Source organism: Triticum aestivum, chromosome 4B (genome assembly GCF_018294505.1).
Source record: "Triticum aestivum cultivar Chinese Spring chromosome 4B, IWGSC CS RefSeq v2.1, whole genome shotgun sequence".
Lineage (NCBI taxonomy): Eukaryota > Viridiplantae > Streptophyta > Magnoliopsida > Poales > Poaceae > Triticum > Triticum aestivum.
Genome location: NC_057804.1, coordinates 426,323,140 through 426,343,138, shown reverse-complemented (window position 1 = coordinate 426,343,138; position 19,999 = coordinate 426,323,140). Strand labels below are relative to the sequence as shown.

The following is a 19,999-nucleotide window of genomic DNA, read 5'->3' as shown; positions in this document are numbered from 1 at the left end:
ACCACTCGCACGCGCCCGCGGCACCTCCGAAATATTATTTAATAAGTGGCATAAAAATATTCTCGGAATGGGTTGCAACTTGTCGTGCGGTTTTATCATAGTGTAGACAGAGCGCCTGCCAAGTTTCATCGCATTCGGAGTCCATTTGTTAGCCCAACCGTTAAATATAGCGGTACCGTTGCCGGTACCTTCGTCGGATGTTTCGGTCTTCGAAACTGCCGCCGGGCCTCTCTCTCGCTTCTCTCCCTAAGCCCAACGCCTTCTCTACACAGCCCGCCTGCAGCCTAGCTACCCCTCCCCCCCCCCCCCCCCGCGGTTCCGGACGTCAGATCGCGATCAGAGGGTCGAGAAAGCCCCCAAACTCCCCAAACCCTAATCCCTAGGCCTCCCTGCTATATATAGCAGCCTCCCCCTTTCCATTTCTGTCTAAACCTACCCCTAGCCCTTCTCCCCTTTGCAGCCGCCGCCTCCCTCCTTGGAATCAGCGTCGATCCACACCCTCCTCGCCACTTGGCGCCGCCCCAACGGCCAGCCGCCGCCCTGCGCCGCCGCTCCCGTCGCCCTCCACCTCTCCCGCGCCGACACGTGGCCACCACCAGCCTCTCTAGGCGCGCCGACACGTGGCCGCCACCAGCCTCTCTGGGCGCGCCACGTCGCCCCTGCCCCGTTCCCTCCTTCGCAGGCCCGCCAGGCCCGGGCGCAGCCCGCCCCAGGCCTGCAGCCACCACCGAAGCCCGCGAGGCCCGAGCGCCTCCCGCTCGCCCCGCTCAACCGGATCGGGGACGATCCCGATCTCGCCGCCGGTCGTCGCCCAGACCCGCGCCACGCCCGCCTCCGGCAGTCACCGGCGAGGAGCTTCGCCGGAGATCCCTCCCCGTCGACCGGTGCCTCCGCCCGGACCAGGTCCCTCCCCGCCGCCCTCTCCTTTCTTCTCCCTCTCACTCATGGCGTCTCTCTCTCTCCCCGTAGGTGCGCCGTCCACCGCCGCCCGTAACTCCTCGTCGCCGCCCCGATCCGGCGAGCCCTCGGCCGGATCCGCGACCCCCGCCTCCGCCGCGTCCCATTCCCGCTGGTGCCGGCCTCCCTGGCCATCGTCCTCCCCGCTGGGACCTCGTTGTCGTGCCATGGCCTCCTCTGCCTCCATTCAGCCGCCGGACATGTCCGGTTGGGCCCGGACATGTCCGCCCGATTTTCCGCCCGAGGTTAAAAATTCGTCTAAGTCCCTGATATTTGCATTATCATGCCATTTTCATCGCATCGTATCTCCGCATCCGTAGCTCTGTTTCGTGTGTGTAATATGTCAAATTGTTCGTCTCAATGAGTTCTTCATTTCATTTCATTGCGTCATGTTCATTTGAGTTCATCTTGATGCCTGAATCTTTGTTGCAAGAGTGCTTCATAATGTTGTCTGCTGTCTGTTAACAGAACATGCACTTTTGTCATTTTTGCCATGATTGATGTGTGCATCCTATGATGTTGATGTATACATGTGTTTTGAACTATGCCATGTCTTCTTTACATAGGTGTTTACCATGTATTTTTGTGATCAATGTGGTGACTAGCACAAGCATGCAAACTAGGCATCGTGATGTTGCTGATTTTAGTCCCTGTTCTGCTGTTATTTTGATGCCATGTAAACTTGATGCTACAGAGAGATCCATGCATATTTTGAGATACTTCAGTAAGGGTGTTTTAAACATATGGTTATGCTCTATCGATCCCTGCCCTTGGTTGCAATTATGGAGTAGTCTAGGATGTCATTTTAGTGCTCTACTTTTGCTTCAAAATATTTCCTCGCAGATTGTTTACATGTTATTCAATTTTTCCAAGGTTGTTGTAGTTGATCCTTGTATGCTATGAACTTGTTTTTGCCTTGGTTTGTTCCATAAACATGTCTTCTTGCTGATTCTATGCTTATCTTGTCATGCAATGAGTTGTGGTGAGTGAATCGAGCTTGTTAAGTAGGGTACTTGCTGTTGCTGTTTGCTAGGCTGAATCTGTTATTTCGTGATGCTATGTAAATCTGTTGCTACTAGTCATTCTACGCATAATCTGGAAATGTTCACTAAGGGTGTTTTGTTCTACATGTTATACTCTATCCATTCATGCCCCTGGTTGCAATTATAGCTTGCTGTAGATTGTTGTTTCCTTGCTCCAAAGTTTCTAAATAATGTCGCTGTCAGCCTGTTAACATTAAGTTCAGTTGTTGCCATGCTTGTTGGTAGTGATCCATGTACCCTATGGACTTGCTCTTGCCATGCTTAGCTTCATAAACATGTCTTCTTACTGTTGGTTGCCTTGCCATGCCATATATTTCTCTGTGGTGAGTGGTACAAGCTCACCAACATGCCTTCATAATTCTGTTTCTGCCATGTTTGAATCTGTATTATAACTTGCTATGTTTACATGGGTGCCATCATATTTTCTGATCCTTTTTGGCTCATAGTCAGTAAGGGACTTTTGTTCTATGCATTTAGTAGTATCATGCCATGCCTTTGTTTGCCATGATAAGTTCCTGTAACATGTTGTTTGATAGCTATAAACATTGCAACCTGATGTTAATTTCTGCAAAGTCTGAACTGTTATTATTTGCAAACTTGTCATGTGTGTTTGAGCATGTTCTAGTGATTTCTGGAGATAGCTCAGTGTTCATGTTATGTTATGCTTTACCTGTACATCATGCCCATGCCTTTTGTTTTCTTGTTGAGGTCTTGTAGCATATTGTTTTGATGCTTGCAATATGCCTAGTTGTTGTTTTGGGCAGATTGTTGTTATGACTTGTATAGAGTGTATGTGTTGCCCCGCTGCTCCGTTTTGAGTGTGCTCTATATGAAACTTGCTTGATATTGCATGTAGCTTCATATTATCATGTTGCATCCTTGTTTTGGTATGTTTGCTTGATGTTTGGGTGCATTTTGCATCAATGCCATGTTGATCTTGTTTTGCTCATATCTTCTAGGCCGTAGCCCCGAACTAAGTGAACTTTATATGTAACTTGGCTAGAATCTCGTGTAGATCATCTTGGTGCATCTTAACTTGCTGTTTAACAACTTGAACATAAGGTTTATTCAGATCTGGACCAACTTCGAAATTTGCATATGAGGACTTACCGGAATTGTTATATGTTGTTCCCGGCCTCATTTAAACTTGCCTTGATGTGTTGTTCTTGTTTGCATCATCTCTTGCCATGAGTAGATTCATGTAGCCTTGTCATGCATTATGCTTGTTGTGCATCATGCCTTGTTCTTGTGTGGTGTGTTTACCATGTTGTGTGTTTCTTCTCGATAGTTCCTGTTTCGTTGCGATCGTGAGGATTCGTTCGTCTATGCTTGGTTCGGCTTCATCCGTTCGTCTTCTTCATGGACTCGTTCTTCGTCCTTGCGGGATTTCAGGCAAGATGACTGCTACCCTGGATCTCATTACTATCATTGCTATGCTAGTTGCTTCGTTCTATCGCTATGCTGTGCTACCTATCACCTGTTTATCAAGCCTCCCTACTTGCCATGTCAGCCTCTAACCTTTGACACCTTTCCTATGCAAACCATTGTTTGGCTATGTTACCGCTTTGCTCAGCCCCTCTTATAGCGTTGCTAGTTGCAGGTGAAGTTGAAGATTGCTCCATGGTGGACAGGATTTTGGTTGGGATATCACAATATCTCTTATATTAATAATGCATCTATATACTTGGTAAAGGGTGGAAGACTCGGCCTTTTGCCTGGTGTTTTGTTCCACTCTTACCGCCCTAGTTTCCGTCATACCGGTGTTATGTTCCCGGATTTTGCATTCCTTACACGATTGGGTGATTTATGGGACCCCCTTGACAGTTCGCTTTGAATAAAACTCCTCCAGCAAGGCCCAACCTTGGTTTTACCATTTGCCTCACCACCACCTATACCTTTCCCTTGGGTCGGCCAACCCGAGGGTCATCTTTATTTTAGCCCCCCCCCCCCCAGGACAGTGCTTGTCTAAGTGTTGGTCCGAACTGAGCAGTCTGCGGGGCCACCTCGGGGCAACTCGAGGGCTGGTTTTACTCGTAGCTTGACTTATCCGGTGTTGCCCTGAGAACGAGATATGTGCAGCTCCTATCGGGATTGTCGGCGCATCGGGCGGCTTTGCTGGTCTTGTTTTACCATTGTCGAAATGTCTTGTAAACCGGGATTCCGAGTCTGATCGGGTCTTCCTGGGAGAAGGTATATCCTTCGTTGATCGCGAGAGCTTATCATGGGCTAAGTTGGGACACCCCTGCAGGGTATAATCTTTCGAAAGCCGTGCATGCGGTTATAGGCAGATGGGAATTTGTTAATGTCCGATTGTAGATAACTTGACACCAGATCCAAATTAAAACGCATCAACCGCGTGTGTAACCGTGATGGTCTCTTTTCGGCGGAGTCCGGGAAGTGAACACGGTTTTGGGTTATGACTGACGTAAGTAGGAGTTCAGGATCACTTCTTGATCATTACTAGTTGACGATCGTTCCTTTGCTTCTCTTCTCGCTCTTATTTGCGTATGTTAGCCACCATATATGCTTAGTCGCTGCTGCAACCTCACCACTTTACCCCTTTCTTTCCGATTAAGCTTTGCTAGTCTTGATACCCATGGTAATGGGATTGCTGAGTCCTCGTGGCTCACAGATTACTACAACAACAGTTGTAGGTACAGGTTATGTGATGATCATGACGCGAGAGCGATGTTTGCTTGTTTGGAGTTCTTCTTCTGCTTCTTCTTTGATCAGGGAATAGGTTCCAGGTCGGCAGCCTAGGCTAGCAGGGTGGATGTCGTTTGAGTTTCTGTTTGTGTTTCATCCGTAGTTCGGATGTTGATCTTATGTATGATGTATTGATGTTGTATTCGTGTGGCATTGTATGCCTCTTGTATGTATCCCCATCTATTATGTAATATTGATGTAATGATATCCACCTTGCAAAAGCGTTTCAATATGCGGGTCTATCCTTGGTGGGACCTTCGAGTTCCTTTTGGATAGGGTCGCATATTGGGCGTGACACCGTAGGAGCCTCGGGAGGAGACTGGGGGAGCTACGGGAGAGCCACAGGATCACCAGGCGCGCCCCCAGGGGGCGCCTTGATGTCACTTGAAACTGCGTTGGTATTTCCCCATAGAGGAAGGGATGATGCAGTACAACTGCGGTAGGTATTTCCCTCAGTTGTGAAACCAAGGTATCAATACAGTAGGAGAACCAAGCAACACTATGTAAAATGGTACTTGCGCACAAAGAAAAAATACTTGCAACCCGATGCGTATGAGGGGTTGTCAATCTCTACTGGGTAATGGCGCCATAAATTGTCAAGTTGACAGGAGAATATTTGGAGTAGATTGGATAAATAGTTCTCGATAAAACGCGAAATAAAATAAGTAATAAAAAAGCGCAGCAAGGTATTTTTGGGTTTTTGGAATAATAGATCTGAAAACAAAAGCGAATAAAAATAGATCTCAAAGCAAATATGATAAAGAATAGACCCGGGGGCCATATATTTCACTAGTGGCTTCTCCCAAGAAATAGCACATGGTGGATAAACAAATTACTGTTGGGCAATTGATAGAAGATCGAATAATTATGACGATATTCAAGACAATAATCAATATATAGGCATCACGTCCAAGATTAGTAGACCGACGCCTGCCTGCATCTACTACTATTACTCCACACATCGACCGCTATCCAGCATCCATCTAGTGTATTAAGTTCACGGAGAAACGGAGTAATGCAATAAGAACGATGACATGATGTAGACAACATCTATTCATGTAGGAATAGCCCCCGTCTTGCTATCCTTGATAGCAACGATACATGCGTGTCTTGCTGCCCCTTCTATCACTGGGAAAGAACACCACAAGATCGAACCCATCACAAAGCACCTCTTTCCATGGCAAGAAAAAACGGTCTAGTTGGCCTAACTGAACCAAAGATTCGAAGAAGAAATACAAGGCTATTAATAATCATGCATATAAGAGATCAAAGAAGACTCAAATAATATTCTTGGATATAGATCTGATCATAAACTCAAAGTTCATCAGATCCCAACAAACACACCGCAAAAAGAGTTACATCAAATAGATCTCCAAGAGGCCATTGTATTGGGAATCAAAAGAAAGAGAGGAAACCATCTAGCTACTGCCTACGGATCCGTAGGTCTATGGTGAACTACGCATGTATCATTGGAGAGGCACCAATGAGGATGATGAACACCTCCGTGATGGTGTCTAGATTGGATCTCGTGGTTCTGAAACTTGCCGCGGCTGGAATTGTGTTTCGTCGACTTTCCTAGGGTTTTTGAAATATTTGAGAATTTATAAGGCGAAGAGGCGGTGCGGGAGGTCACCGGGGTGGGCACAACCCACCTGGGCCTCCTGGCGCGCCTTGGTGGGTTGTGCCCACCTCGGGCCTCCCCTCTGGTACTTCTTTGGCCCACTGGGTGTCTTCTGGTCCAGAAAAAATCTCCGAAAAGTTTCGCTGCGTTTGGACTCCATTTGGTACTGATATTCTGCGAAGTAAAAACAAGCAAAAAACAGCAACTTACACTGGGCACTATGTCAATAGGTTAGTCCCAAAAAAGGATATAAAATTGCTATAGAATGATTGTATAACATTCAAGAATGATAATATAACTGCATGGAACAATAAAAAATTATAAATATGTTGGAGACGTATCAAGCTACAGGTTCTTCTTCTCCGGCTCTGCCTTCAGATCACTCACAAGTCACAACCACCAGTTCATTGCTGAACTACTCAACGACCATTTTTGCAAAATCAACTTCGAAAATTATGTGGTCATTCTCCACCTTTTTCTTGTCTCCTAGTATCTTGGAGTTCTCTTCTGCATTAACCACATTTTCTCAAAGCCACTCTCTATTCTCATCATCATACATGGTCTATAACTTAGCTAGGTCCATCTTAAGAGTATCAGGCCACTCGGGATCAACCCGCTCCAGATAGGTGCACTTCAGTTCTTCCTATTCTTCCCATTATATCTCAAAAATAAGCAAATTGCACTTCATCATGCCAAAAAAAGTACACTACAGAATCTCACAAGTAATTTCATTGCTAAACCTACCAATTTGACACCACCAACCTTTTTCGCGCAAGCCAAAAACCTCCTGCCACTATCCACTGACTCAAATGCCACAAACTTCTCACAGGAGGATTTGTGCTGACACACAAAACGCAGATCTGAAGCCACTCCGCTGCATTGCTTGCAGAACACAGTCCTAGGAAGCTGAAATGAGAACAAATCGGCTTCAGTCAATGTGTGTAAAAAAAGAATCCTATTTCCCCCAAATCCATAACCCTAGCCGCGTGAGAGGGAGAGATCAGGACGAACCTGGTTGCTTATGGAATCGTCGTTGGACGACGAGCCGCTCGAGAGATCCTCCTAGGAGACCATGGTTACCGCGAAGGCGGTTACCCGACGACTAGGCAATGGCAACAACGGCAACAAAGTGGGGCCGAGGAGTCTTGGGGATGGGTGGGATTGAAACGGATGGCGCATGCCCTTAATACCGTAGGGTACCTGACGCCTGCCTAACGGACGGAGCCTTCTGGCGGCGTCTGTCCGCGGACGCCTCATCAGGCTGACAGGCAGGGCCAACCTGTCAGAAACGTTGTCTTTGCGAGCTCAATTCGTCATGAGTGCAATTTTTTTACTCATTAGGCGCGAAAGTGGTAGTTCACTGAGTTGTCTGAAATGTGGTGGCAATCGGTTATCCTAGCGTCATATGTGGTGATCTTATACAATGTACTGTATGATTTTTTGGCGATCAACAGGAAACTTTGAGATCTATTTCACAGAATTTCCAACTCCTAGTTAGTGTTACTAAAATCTGAATCCTGAGTGGTTTCTGAGCAGAAAGTGGAGGCAGCGAAGCCACGGTCAGGTTATGATGCACAAACACAAACATTTTGTCTAACTTCAGAACCATAGCACACGGTTAAGTGAAGAATGCGACAAAGCCTTGCGACGAAGCCTCACCGTCGCCTGAAAAATGAAATTTGACGATATAAACTGACATAAAAATAGCCATCAGTAGTTCCCATTGTTTGTCATGGGTCCTTACCCTATTAAACTTGCTCTTACACAAACCAAATTATTCATCAACATGATATACATTGCCCGATTCTCGAACCATCCTTTTCCAATTTCATCCCAGTTTGGACACCAGCAGGCAAGAGAAACTGCCCAATTACAGGCCGCACATTGTGAAGGGGAAAACTTGTGATTCAATTCAAATGGGAGACAGTAAAGGTACAAGGAATTGTACAAACAAGGAGTGAGATGTGAGGATAGGAGGCACAACCATATCGCAACTGCCACTAGGCGGTGCCGGCGCCGGCGCCGGACTCCTCCTCGAGCTTGCGCACGTAGGCCGAGAGCACGGCGACGACGTCCCTGGCGGGCGCCTGCAGCGTGGTGACGAGGGAGGTGGCCGGCCCATTGAGGGCGCCGAGCAGCTTGGAGTAGACCTCGGCGCGGCTGGGCATGGTCTCGAGCGACTTGAACTCGGCGGGCGCGTAGTACTTGCCCTCGAACACCGCCCCGATGAAGTCGTTGGTCTCCTCGACGCGCTCCTCCTTCTGGAAGGCGCGGTAGGGCTTGAGCGCGACGGGGACCTCCTCCGTGTGGACGAAGAGCCAGGCGTTCATGCCCTTCATGCACGGCTTGAGCGCCTCCCAGGGGGTGCCCTCGATGGCCTTCCCCACCAGCGTGTTCTTCGCCACCAGGAGGTGGCACGACTCCGGCAGCGCGTCGCGGATGCCCTGGAACTGCTTCACCGTCAGGCCCTCGTAGCGGATGCCGGCCAGGAGGTAGCACCCCTCCAGCTGCTCGCGGACCACGGCGACCGTGTCCTCCTTGCGCCCGCGGGAGATGGCGGCGCGGATGGTGGAGCGGCGCAGAGGGCGGGGGCAGCGCGGGGCCGCGGCTAGGGTTTGGAACGCGGGGAGGGGCCGCGCGGTAGGGAGGAAGGAGGTCTCCATTTTTTCTAGGGCGGGCGGGCGCGCCGGACGGGGGTTGGGTTGGGGAGAAACGGCGAGGAAGATAGAGTGAGTGGAAAAAGCTTATCTATGGAGAAGACGATGATGGGTGGTTTCTTCCGTGGACACGGTGCACGTGGACCTTTGGATTATGTTTTCTTTTGAGGGGTTCCTTTGGATTATGTGTGACCGTATATTCAGCGAGGAAGATAGACCGTTGTGTTCTGCATATTCATACTCTTTAAAGATTATTACTCCTTCCTATTGAAAATGTGGTTGAATACAGTTTTCTCTAAGTCAGACAGTATTAATTTTGAATAAGTTTATAGAAAATTACTAATATTTACAACACCAAATACATACATTACAAACGTACATTTCATGATAGATTTAAGAAAACTAATTTGACACTAAGCATGCAAAGGCCGGGAGTCATCCTCCTTTTTGAAAAAAATTGTTAATATATATTTTTTCTAAAAAGTTTAGTCAAACTGAAAAAAGTTTGAACCAGAAAAGAAGTAGAATCATTCATATTTTGACAGGAGGGAGGAAAACAGTGATGCACATGTACCTACGAGGCGCCACAGCAACATGTTTCATTACAGAGACTAAAGGTAAACCACAAGACTCGTATAGTTAGTACTCCCTCCGTCCGGAATTAAATTATACATTCATTTCAACTCCCTCCGCCCGGAATTAAATTATACACTCATTTCATTTCAGCGGCAGTTGTGATAAACTCATTTCAGGGCAGTTAATTCCGGAGGAAGGATGTACTCGTACTATATAAAAGATTGTAGGTTAACAATGTTTCACTTCTGACTAGCTAGCCTCATTCAGCCCGTCTAATTGACAAGTCATGAAAACTTGTATATACATTTGAAAATGTTAAATACTCCCATATACATTTGCGAAAGGAAAAATATGAAAGGAACATGATCATGCATGTCCTTTATAGTGCATAATATAATATTACTCCCTCCGTTCCTTTATATAAGGTGTATTTGTTTTTTCAAAAGTCAAACAAGTGCATGTTTGACCGAGTTTTTAGAAAAATATAACAATATCTATAATACGAAATTTATATCATCTATTCTATAATTAAAAGTAGTTTCATATTTTATCTATTAGGTATTGCATATTTTGTTACTTTATTCTATAATTTTAGTCAAACATTCAAATGGTTGACTTGCGCAAAAAACAATACAACTTATATTCTGAAATGTAGGGAGTAGTGTTTTTGCACAAATTTCTACTTCCTCCGTATCAAAATATTAGACGTTACGTCTTATATTTAGATACAGGGGAGTACATACTAGAAGATTTATAGTATGCTGCACGACCATGACAATTTGGTGGGTGTTTTTAAGCACATAGACGCATTCTTTAATCTTTGAACCGGCTGGTGCACTAACTAAATAATGGGGGCCTTTTCCTCTCACAAGAGCATATCTGTATAGTACAATGACTTTAGAGACGGGATTCCAGCCAGCACTTGTTCCAACTTTGCTAGACAAAAAATGGCAAAATGCCAACGCATTGAGAATAGATGAGCAGGCTCCATTGCGACAATGTCACCGTATACCTTCCTTTTCCAAAATACAGCTGATGGCATCATCAACAGTATCAACAACCTGTAAGAAATAAACAAGTGCAGTTAGAACAGCAAGCCAATACACAAGCATGATATCACAGCAATGGATAGTTTGTCGTTATGGTTCTGCTCCCAAAAAAGGTGACATGTATCACCCAAAGTTTTTGAGTGGATGCTGTTTTCTGTAGTTTATCAAACGTGTCTACTATGTTTTATTTACCCACTACTGCAAATTCTTCTTTTATGCCATCTCCGATCATACTTGGTGTACTTCCGATGCTTAATGGCTTAGAGCATTAGTTTGTGGTTATGGTTCTGCTGCCATTGTACGCTCCCAAAAGTCCAAAACATTGAGTACTGATGTGTCACATGTATGACGGGAGATGGCATCACGGTGCTTGTAAATTAAACATTGTACATATTGTTAATAAACTACAGAAGACAACATCCCCACAAACATTTACGTTACACCTCCTTTGGGGTCAGAAGTTCAGAACCATAACCAGCTACTTGTATAGTAGATCACAACAATAGCAAACTAACCTTTTATGAGTTACTTTTTCACATTTGGGCTGGTAAATTATCTAGTTTTACAAAACAACTACCTTTACACTCATTGAAGCATGGTAAGATAACCATCTTACTTCGGAATCAGACTAGCATAAAATAGATATTGAAGTTATATAGCAGATTGAATTATATGATGAGCCATAGTAATCTTGACAGCTAGAATTTCTTTGGCTTGCTCTACTCTAAAACTTTAAAGCTAACCATATGGCCCTTAAGCAGTGACAATAATAGTTGTGCAGTAACAAAATATCGCTTCATCCATCCCAAAATTTAAGGTGCATTATTATGCTTGCAGTCAACGCTATAAAACTTTGACCACTAATTTACACAAAGGTAAATAATTGATGATGTAAAATTATGTCATTCCGTGCATCTTTGTGAAATCATTTCATGTTATATACTGATCTGTGTACTATTTTTAGTAGCATGCTAAGATTTAAATAGTAGTCAGATGCAGTGGAGACTGTTTAAGTCCAACACGGCTTATATTTTGGAACAAACGATGTAAAAGGCGAAAGCATCAAGCTGTAGGTTGTACAGGTAAAGCCACGGCATCACACTGAAGCTGCGAAGAAAAGCCAATTTATCATGACCAGTGACTGATGCCCCTCCCAAAAAAAAGGCTAATCAACTGATGGGACATGTAATAGTAGTCTTAGCTATGCGTGCAAATGAATGGTACATGGAGGTAATAAAGTAAACGCAGTAGGTTGCAGGCAGGGTCATGCAGCAGGATACTAATTACTTCTTGGTTGGATTAATCAAGGGAGTAATAGACAGGATTCGATCGTTGTTGTTCGCTGTCACAAAGTAGATTTGACCGATCAAGACAGTACTAAACAATTTCTAAGTTGGTATTTCATGCTTTTACTACTCGTTTATATCATCAAACCAAGAACCAATACGTGACACAGAATGGTGGACTAAGCAATGAAATTGACTGAATCTATCTAACCTAAAATAATGGGTGAAAGCCTGTTTTCAGCAAATAAAAGAAATGGGCAAAAGCCGGCCGACGACCCGCTAATCTTGATTTCAAACATAGAATATAATTGTGTGGTGGCATCACTGTATGAAGAACAAAACTCCAAAGTGAGTTGCCAGTTGTGTGAGCTGATGTACTATAGAATGAAGTCAAATGAACTTGTGCTACTTGGGTGACCTGATGTACTATAGGGTGAACTCAAATAAAATGTAGAAGACATTGAGGTCAAGAAACATGACAACTGCCTTATGGTTATTCAGATTTCAGACTGAAACTACTATCAGTTATACATAATTTTAGTTGACAACATTTGTTACAGATGAGGAAACATTCATAAGGTCCAACTAGAGAATCAGCAGTAAATACATACCAAATCAGCAGGAAACTTTGGATCATTATCATTTCCCCTAAAAACACCAGTCCTAGTAAGGACGGACGACCAAGGGGGGCCAGCCTGCAAATTGTAAATTCATCAATGTTCACATCTCTTGCCAGAATGCAAACAACAAGGTAAATGCTGTCTTCGGATATTTTGTAGGATTGCATGCTAACTGTTCAACCCTGAGTTCATAAGTGCACAACTTCCTAACGCTGCCAACTGCTGGAAGCAGTGATTTTCTTTATTGGAAGAATCAGCGGAATCATAGCATAGGCTAACCTTCAAAACTCCATTGATATCAACTTTAGGATTATCACCGATCATGTAGATAGTAGAGAACTGATGGTCTTGTACTTCATTCGTCAGCTGTGAATTTGGATAGATACCCATAACAATTTTTTCTAGTATATTAGCTGCATTCTTGAACACAAATGGATTAGGTTTCCCATAAGATGTATACTTCAGCGGAACATCATTAACTCTGAAAATTTAAGTTAACAGGAGACAGATAAGTATTTAACATATATGTGCTTAGAAGTACAGTTAATTAATTATATAATATAATGGCTTACTGATTGAAGACGCTTTCGAGTGCTATCCGGAAGGCACCCATCCCAAGCCGCTCAGAAGGAAATGCAGCCTGCCATAGGAGGTCCCAAACAAATTATGATCAATTGCTAGCAGTTACCTCACATATGCATGCACGGAACCTGAACGTCAATCAGAGTATTTCCCTGCAATGAGTTCATCGTGTTGCACTGCGACCCCCTTCCTAATACATTATCTTACCTTCAAACTTCACACATTTTAAATATATTGACAAAGTAGATTCTTGTGCCAATATTTTTAAAGAATGGAGCAAAAAAATACAAAATGCTTCTGCGTTTTGTTTGAAGTTTTGGCCTGCACTCTTACTTTGTAGGGGTTGAGATACAACTTAGACAGGTCATCCTCTGGTTGAGAAAGAGATAGAGGGATGCAAGTGAGCTGAAAGCTGTCGGGGGTGAATGTTGTGGGTCAGTGGTGCTTGAGAATATCTTGCAGTGCCCCAAAAAACCGATGTTAGGCATTCCTGAGCTGGATCTACAGGAGGTTATCACAACTAGGGATGCAGGCGTAAACATGAAATTAGTTCAAACTAAACTACATCTGTCCGGAAGAATTATAACTAACCTGAGATATTTTGACTCGGAAGCGGGTTGGATCGGCCACCGCTCTGCATCCCTAATCGCAACGGCCTGCTGGTATTTATGGTGGCTATGACGACAGGCGACTCATGGTGACAGTATCCCACCGATTAGCAAATGTATGCTGCCTATTTTGGCCATTACAAAAAAAAAACGCATCTAAAATTCACAGCCGGTCAGGAACCAGCAAGATCGATGGGCTAAACCTTGCTCCGGACTGGTGAAACTTAACGTGGATGCATCTTTTCATCCCGACGCTGGTAAAGGTGCTATTGGAGCTGTCATTAGAGACTCATCAGGTCATTTTCTTGCTGCCTCGACGACCTTTGTGCATTATGCTTCATCTGCTGTAGCAATGGAGGCTTTGGCCATGCAGCATGACCTTACATTAGTCCTTAACTGCGGATGCAACTCTACGTCGTGGAATCGGACAGCACCCAGGTAATTGATGCTTGCTCAGGACGACATCAATGGTATGACCTAGTGGCGGCATCATATGCTCAGTGTATGGAGACTGCGGGGGCCATTGGGTAGGTGGAGTTTCGACATGTTCATCGGGAAGCTAATGGTGTGGCGCATGAACTTGCTAGAATGTGTTTTTTAGATGAATTCCCATGTAATTGGATAGATGAACCTCCTAGCTTTATTTTATCTGCACTCATGAACGATGTAGTTTTGTTTATCAATAAAATGCGCCATGATGGCTTTCCCTAAAAAGTACTTTATTCATTTGACCATTGCTCAATATAGTCATGCACGTAACACAGGACCATCAAACTACAATACCAAATTTTGTAGCACTGTGAAATCATTGTAAAAATGCAAAATACCTCAAACACCGAGTTTATTCACTCCATTTGTACATGACTCTGGGTACCAACAGGGACCCCCAGGGAAACTAAAGTTTTGTCTCCTTTCCTTTTCCACATATAGGCATGACACAAGTGTCCTAAACCTATCTACATCTACCTCCTTAGAGCGTCTCCACTCGCGCCCCCAACATGCCCCCCCCCCCCCCGGGCCCTTTTTTTAGCGCCAGCGCTGAAAAATCGGCCAGTCGCACCCCCAGGGCCTTGTTTATCGCCGGTTTGGGCCGAAATAACAGCCGGCGAACCCGAGCCAAACCCAAGCCCCCGGGGGTCGCCTAGGGGCGCCGGCCGAAGCGAAAAGGCGCGTGGGTCCGCTTTGTTGGCAAGAGATGGCCCTTTTTCCCGCCGATCCCCCGCTTCTCCCTCCCCCCCCCCCTTTCCCTCCATTCTCCCCTTCTACCCCTCTTCTCCTGCCATTCTCCTCCATCTCCCCTCCATCCGGCCGCCATGCCGCTGAAGAAGTATACTACCCCTCGCACCGCTGCCGGTGCCGACGCCACCCAGCCAAAGCAGAGGAAGCCGAGGGCGCTGCCGGCAAAACCACCGGGCATGTCGAACGCCGACTGGAAGGCGGAGGTTCAGCGCCGGGAGGCTGTCACCACCGACCAGCGGAACAGGCTCAACGCCAAGAGGGCCCGGGACGCGGCCGCGTCGGCGGCGGAGCAGGCAGAGGCGGCTCGCACGAGGATGATGAATCCACCCGGCGGCCACAACCCGCAAGCCTGGAGCCAGCAGAGCGTCAGGTCGCCAGCCGGCTTCTCGCCGTCGCCACAGCCCTGGGGGTGCGCGCCCTCGCCTGGCTACGCCGACGGCGATGCGCACGGCGGGTTCAACCCCAACATCACCTTTCCGCATGGCCACCCCGCCCAGCGCACGCCCTCACACGCGTTCGCCGGCGTCCAGTACCCCCCGTACACCTACTCGCCGCCGGCTTACGCCGCCGAACTTTCGAGTGATTGATCGCCGAACTGTGGCATGGTGATCGCCGAACTATCTGGTAGCCGCTGATCGCCGGACTTGTGGCGTTTTTTTGGGTAGCGGGAAATGTCAAGTTTGAATTTATAACGTCTTGGGGCCGACACCTGGGGACGTGGCTGGGAACTAGATCGCCCCAGGGCCGAAAAAGCGCCGGCCGAAGGGCCAAAATAGCGCCGGCCGGTGCGCTGGGGGGCCAAACGAGTGGAGATGCTCTTATGCATGGAACATGGTCTATTGCCAAGATACCCCTCATATATACATCTCTCCCCCAAATATAAATTCAACTTGATGTATGTATAGAGTTAGGGAAGTAGGAGCCCCTACCAAAAAAAAAACAGATCTGGTATTATTTTATTTTCAATCTACAAAAACCCACACAAACACTCCACGTATGCAAATGACCTTAAATCTATTTCCTCTACCATTAATGTCAAGGCTAGCCAAGTAGGGCCTTTAATTGAGATACTGAACTGAAATCCTTGAACCTGTACGAAAGCACGATTAAGTCCCTAAATCTGAAAGTAAGTTTACAGATCTACTAATTTGCAGTAAAATATGAGCCCATTTGATGAAGAATGTCTGGGATGCTCCAGTTTCTATCATGATACCAAACTATAGATTAAGATTTGATACTTCCTCTGTTCAGAAATATGACACTTTAGAAACGTGCTATACAATACGAACTCCTCATACCTGATATTCAAGATCATCAGCCGAAAAATATAAAGGAGGTTGATCTCCTTTTCCATTTCCAGGAAGTCCACCAGTTGACAAGATGTCACAAAGTACCTTTAAGATATAATTAACAAACAATTTAACTTATGCATGCCAACCACTTCAACTGAAAAACATAAACATGGCATTTTGCATACATGTCTATAGAAGAGGATGTTTACAACTCACGCAGTTACAAGGAAGATTGAAAAGAAATTGCTCAAGATTTTACAATAATGGAACATACAGTAGACTACCTGTAGATCTCTACCCCAATCAACAGGGTCACTGACAACAAACACTCCTTTAACTCTCTCCTGGTAAACATCATATGGTGGATGCATTTTCTCAGACATAAAGTCTTTACAGTTTGGTTGTCCCACTTTCCATTTCTTGAAAGGAGCTAGGGGGTCAATTTCCTTAAAATGTGATGAATAGTCATCTATGGACAGAACCTTTCTGCACATAACAGACAATTCATGAGAAATACACACAGCATAATTCACCTACGGTCGTGATAGCCTAAAAGCAACATTGGATTACCTAAACCCATACTCAGCCATCACTGATGCAGGCTCTCCTTTTCCAACAGCAACAATAAGATCATCTTCAAAACTGTAGTAACAGGAAAATGTTGTATATTCCGTTCCGGAATAAAAAATCATGGGTGAAAATCACAAACATTATCTATAGAACAGAACTTATAAAGACTACTTATGTACTTCAATATCATTACCGCTTTACCAGATCTCTGTAAGGAGAATGGCCATGCACAACCTGCATCATGATCACAAAAATTTGCAGAAATTAACATAGGAATAGATGCAATATTCTCTTTCATTGAACTTTGTTGTGTTAGTTGTTAGTTAAAAGTCTACTGTTGTGTATGACTGTTCATAAGCAATGGGTAATGAGCCATGATGATAGTGTAAATACCTGTGCTGGAGAGATGTTAACTCCCAAAAGCTCACTTAATTCTAGGGCCCGTTTATGCTCTGGAACACCACCTCCTGCCAAAAAATTGAAAAATCTTAATAATATCAATAAAGAGATTCAGCAATATAACTGAGAACTGGTAAGCATCACGGTGCCTCACTGTAAAAAGTACAAACCATTAAACATAGGATGGGTATGAAAAACTAACTGCTCAACATTGTAAACCATTCTTCCTATAGAAAACATGTTTCCTCTTAATTATCCAGATCGTTCAGCATTATTCTTGTCTGAGCAAAATACACAGGTCAACCTCGGCATTTCAATCTTTATAAGGCTGAATCCAGGTGAGTTAAGATGATAATACAGATGGTGCCATGTTAGGGCTGTTTTTTTAAAACCACATTATGCTCGTGAAATTTCATGAAATTAACACTACGAATGGTGTAACTTTCATAGATAATTGCGTATGTGACCCCACAGGATTGCGACACGCCGCCGCCACGGCTACAATATAGTGGCATATATTGAAAAACATCATGCATACAACTGGTTTTGTTGTAGTACAGGAAGATATTAAGCTCGTTAGAAGAGTTAAGCCAACATCCGGCTCGTTTTGGTCTAAACAACGGAAGCAATCCATCACTCTGTATAGAAATTAATTTGCGGCCATCGGAGATAAATAGGATGTGCTATAGGACATAGTAAACTACTCACCATTGGTTAAGAAGAGAAAAGGAATCTTCAGGGTACCTGAAAAAGAGGCAACAAATGATGATCCACAAGCTACTAAGTAACACATGGTAGGGCATTAATTTACACTGCTAGCATGTTTATTAAAAAACAACATACTGATGCAGCCTAAGAGTTCACCAATCTATTACTACCTCCCTGCAGTTTTGACCATTTACTTCCAGTATGAATATGTTAGTAAGAAAATTAGAAAATCATGTTGCTATGAAGTATATTTCATGAAGATCTACTGGAGTTATTTCCACTTGAGCAACCTAAATATCTTTTATGTACTATACTATTATAAGTTTGACTGTTTGACCACATGCTCTCTAGGAAGTCATCAATTTACAAACATAGCTATTAGTAGTGCACAGCACAAAAATCGATGATCTGTAGCCAAATTGACATAGTCCGCACAAACACCACGCCAAACACAAACCTAATGCCTAGGACCTGTTTGATGAAATAACGCAAAGGCTCCTAGCACATGTCGCCAATCCGCCCACTCCTTTATAACGTCATTTACAAGCACCGAGGTAATTCAACCAAATGCAGCAGGTTCCGAGAAGCACGGGATTACCATCGTCGGAGTAAAGGCGTCGGATGGCCTGCGGCGAGCCCCCGATAGGGCTACGGCCGCGCAGGATGACCCCGTCGATGTCGAAGGCGATGCCGAAGGAAGGCCTCGCCGGCGCCGCGGCGCAGTGGGACAGTCGGCGGCCGCGCGTGCCCTGGAGCTCCGCCCGCGTCCGCGCCGCAGCGCGAGCGAGCACGGAGCGGAAGCCCCTCATCATGCCGTCAGAGAACGCGACGTGGCGTGGCGAATTGTGAACTCTTTTTCTCGGGACAAAAAAACCATAATATTAACGCCCACACGTGTGGTCGTTCACCACTCCGACCACACACAAGCATCTTCGTTGGCTTCGGTACGCACGAATCTTGTAGCAAACAGGCCGGTTTTCGGCGCCACGTAGGACGAGTCTCGTGTGCGGTGTGCGAGTCAGTTCGCCCGCACGGTGGTTGCCATCCCGTGGTCAGCGGTTGCCACTCAGAGGCGTGCGGTGGAACTGCCATGCGCCCGCACGCCACGCTCCGACCGCGGTTGACGTCAAACACGTCGCACGCCCCTCCACCCTCTCCCTCACGGTTCCATTTACTTACCCGCGACGCATTTACTGGCACAACCCACTCGCACTTGAAACCCCTGGAGGAGAAGGCGGGAGGAGAAGGCGACGGCGGAGGCGGAACAATCGACGGTGTTCGCGGCCGTCGGTGGTGCTCGCCGGAGCGGAGCGGCTTCGCCGGAACCCGTGCGGGTTGAAGGTAATGCTCGCTTCATCTCTCGCAACCACTTCTTGCATTTTTTCCCCTTTCCCTCCCTGTTCGACTCCTAGATCGATTCCTAGAGATTCTGGCGATTCGGCGTTTCGTCGGCGTTCCCGCCGGCGCCGAAGTTGTCTGCTAGCCGTTTTTTGGTGGCACTGGGCAGTTTCGTCGCCGCCGCGGCGGCGGCATCGTCGGTGCGGTTATGCCTGTTCGGAGGCACGCACTAGTCTTGCGCATGGATGCGCATTGGTTTGATGTTTGCAGTCAGTTCGTGCGAGAATTTTGAGGATGATTTTGAAGTCGAAGTAGTTGCCATTGAAACCTAGATCTAGTTAGTTTGGTTTTGAAACTGTAGAACGAGGCGAACTTGGCAGAATGAATGAACGTGAACAAATGTGTGGCAACTAAACTCCCTGAACAAATGTGATAGTTGCCACAAACGTGTTTTCCTTTGCGGCAACAAATTAATGAAAATGTTTGTCATAGTTGCCACATTCAAGCTTTCACATATGGCAACTAATTTTATTGAATGACTATGATAGTTGCCACACCCACGCTCTTCCATGTGTCAAACTGAATTTTGCTGAATTTATATGATAGTAACCACAAACATGCTTTTTCATTATGAGATCTAATTTTTTTTGAATTATTTGTTATAGTTTCCACACTTTGATAGTTGCCACAATCGGTAGTCAATGCAGTTTCGGCATCCAGCTGCACTGGACGGCAACTAATGTGCACA

General features: G+C 45.5%; 2 protein-coding genes across 2 annotated transcripts; both read right to left on the bottom strand.

Moving 5' to 3' along the window:
- Nucleotides 1-8,214: 8,214 nt before the first annotated feature.
- On the bottom strand, nucleotides 8,215-9,084 carry LOC123092508 (50S ribosomal protein L10, chloroplastic). Its single transcript, XM_044514303.1, has one exon. It carries the CDS (start codon nucleotides 8,988-8,990, stop codon nucleotides 8,328-8,330), a length of 663 nt encoding a protein of 220 aa, XP_044370238.1. The 5' UTR covers nucleotides 8,991-9,084; the 3' UTR covers nucleotides 8,215-8,327.
- A 1,087-nt stretch (nucleotides 9,085-10,171) lies between these two features.
- LOC123092506 (uncharacterized protein YKR070W) lies at nucleotides 10,172-18,778 on the bottom strand. Its single transcript, XM_044514302.1, has 11 exons — nucleotides 18,512-18,778; nucleotides 17,914-17,949; nucleotides 17,200-17,273; nucleotides 17,000-17,040; nucleotides 16,807-16,878; nucleotides 16,521-16,722; nucleotides 16,243-16,338; nucleotides 13,088-13,155; nucleotides 12,795-12,996; nucleotides 12,507-12,590; nucleotides 10,172-10,621 (listed from the first exon to the last, which is right to left on the bottom strand). Exons 1-11 carry the CDS (start codon nucleotides 18,723-18,725, stop codon nucleotides 10,562-10,564), a joined length of 1,149 nt encoding a protein of 382 aa, XP_044370237.1. The 5' UTR covers nucleotides 18,726-18,778; the 3' UTR covers nucleotides 10,172-10,561.
- Nucleotides 18,779-19,999: the final 1,221 nt, after the last annotated feature.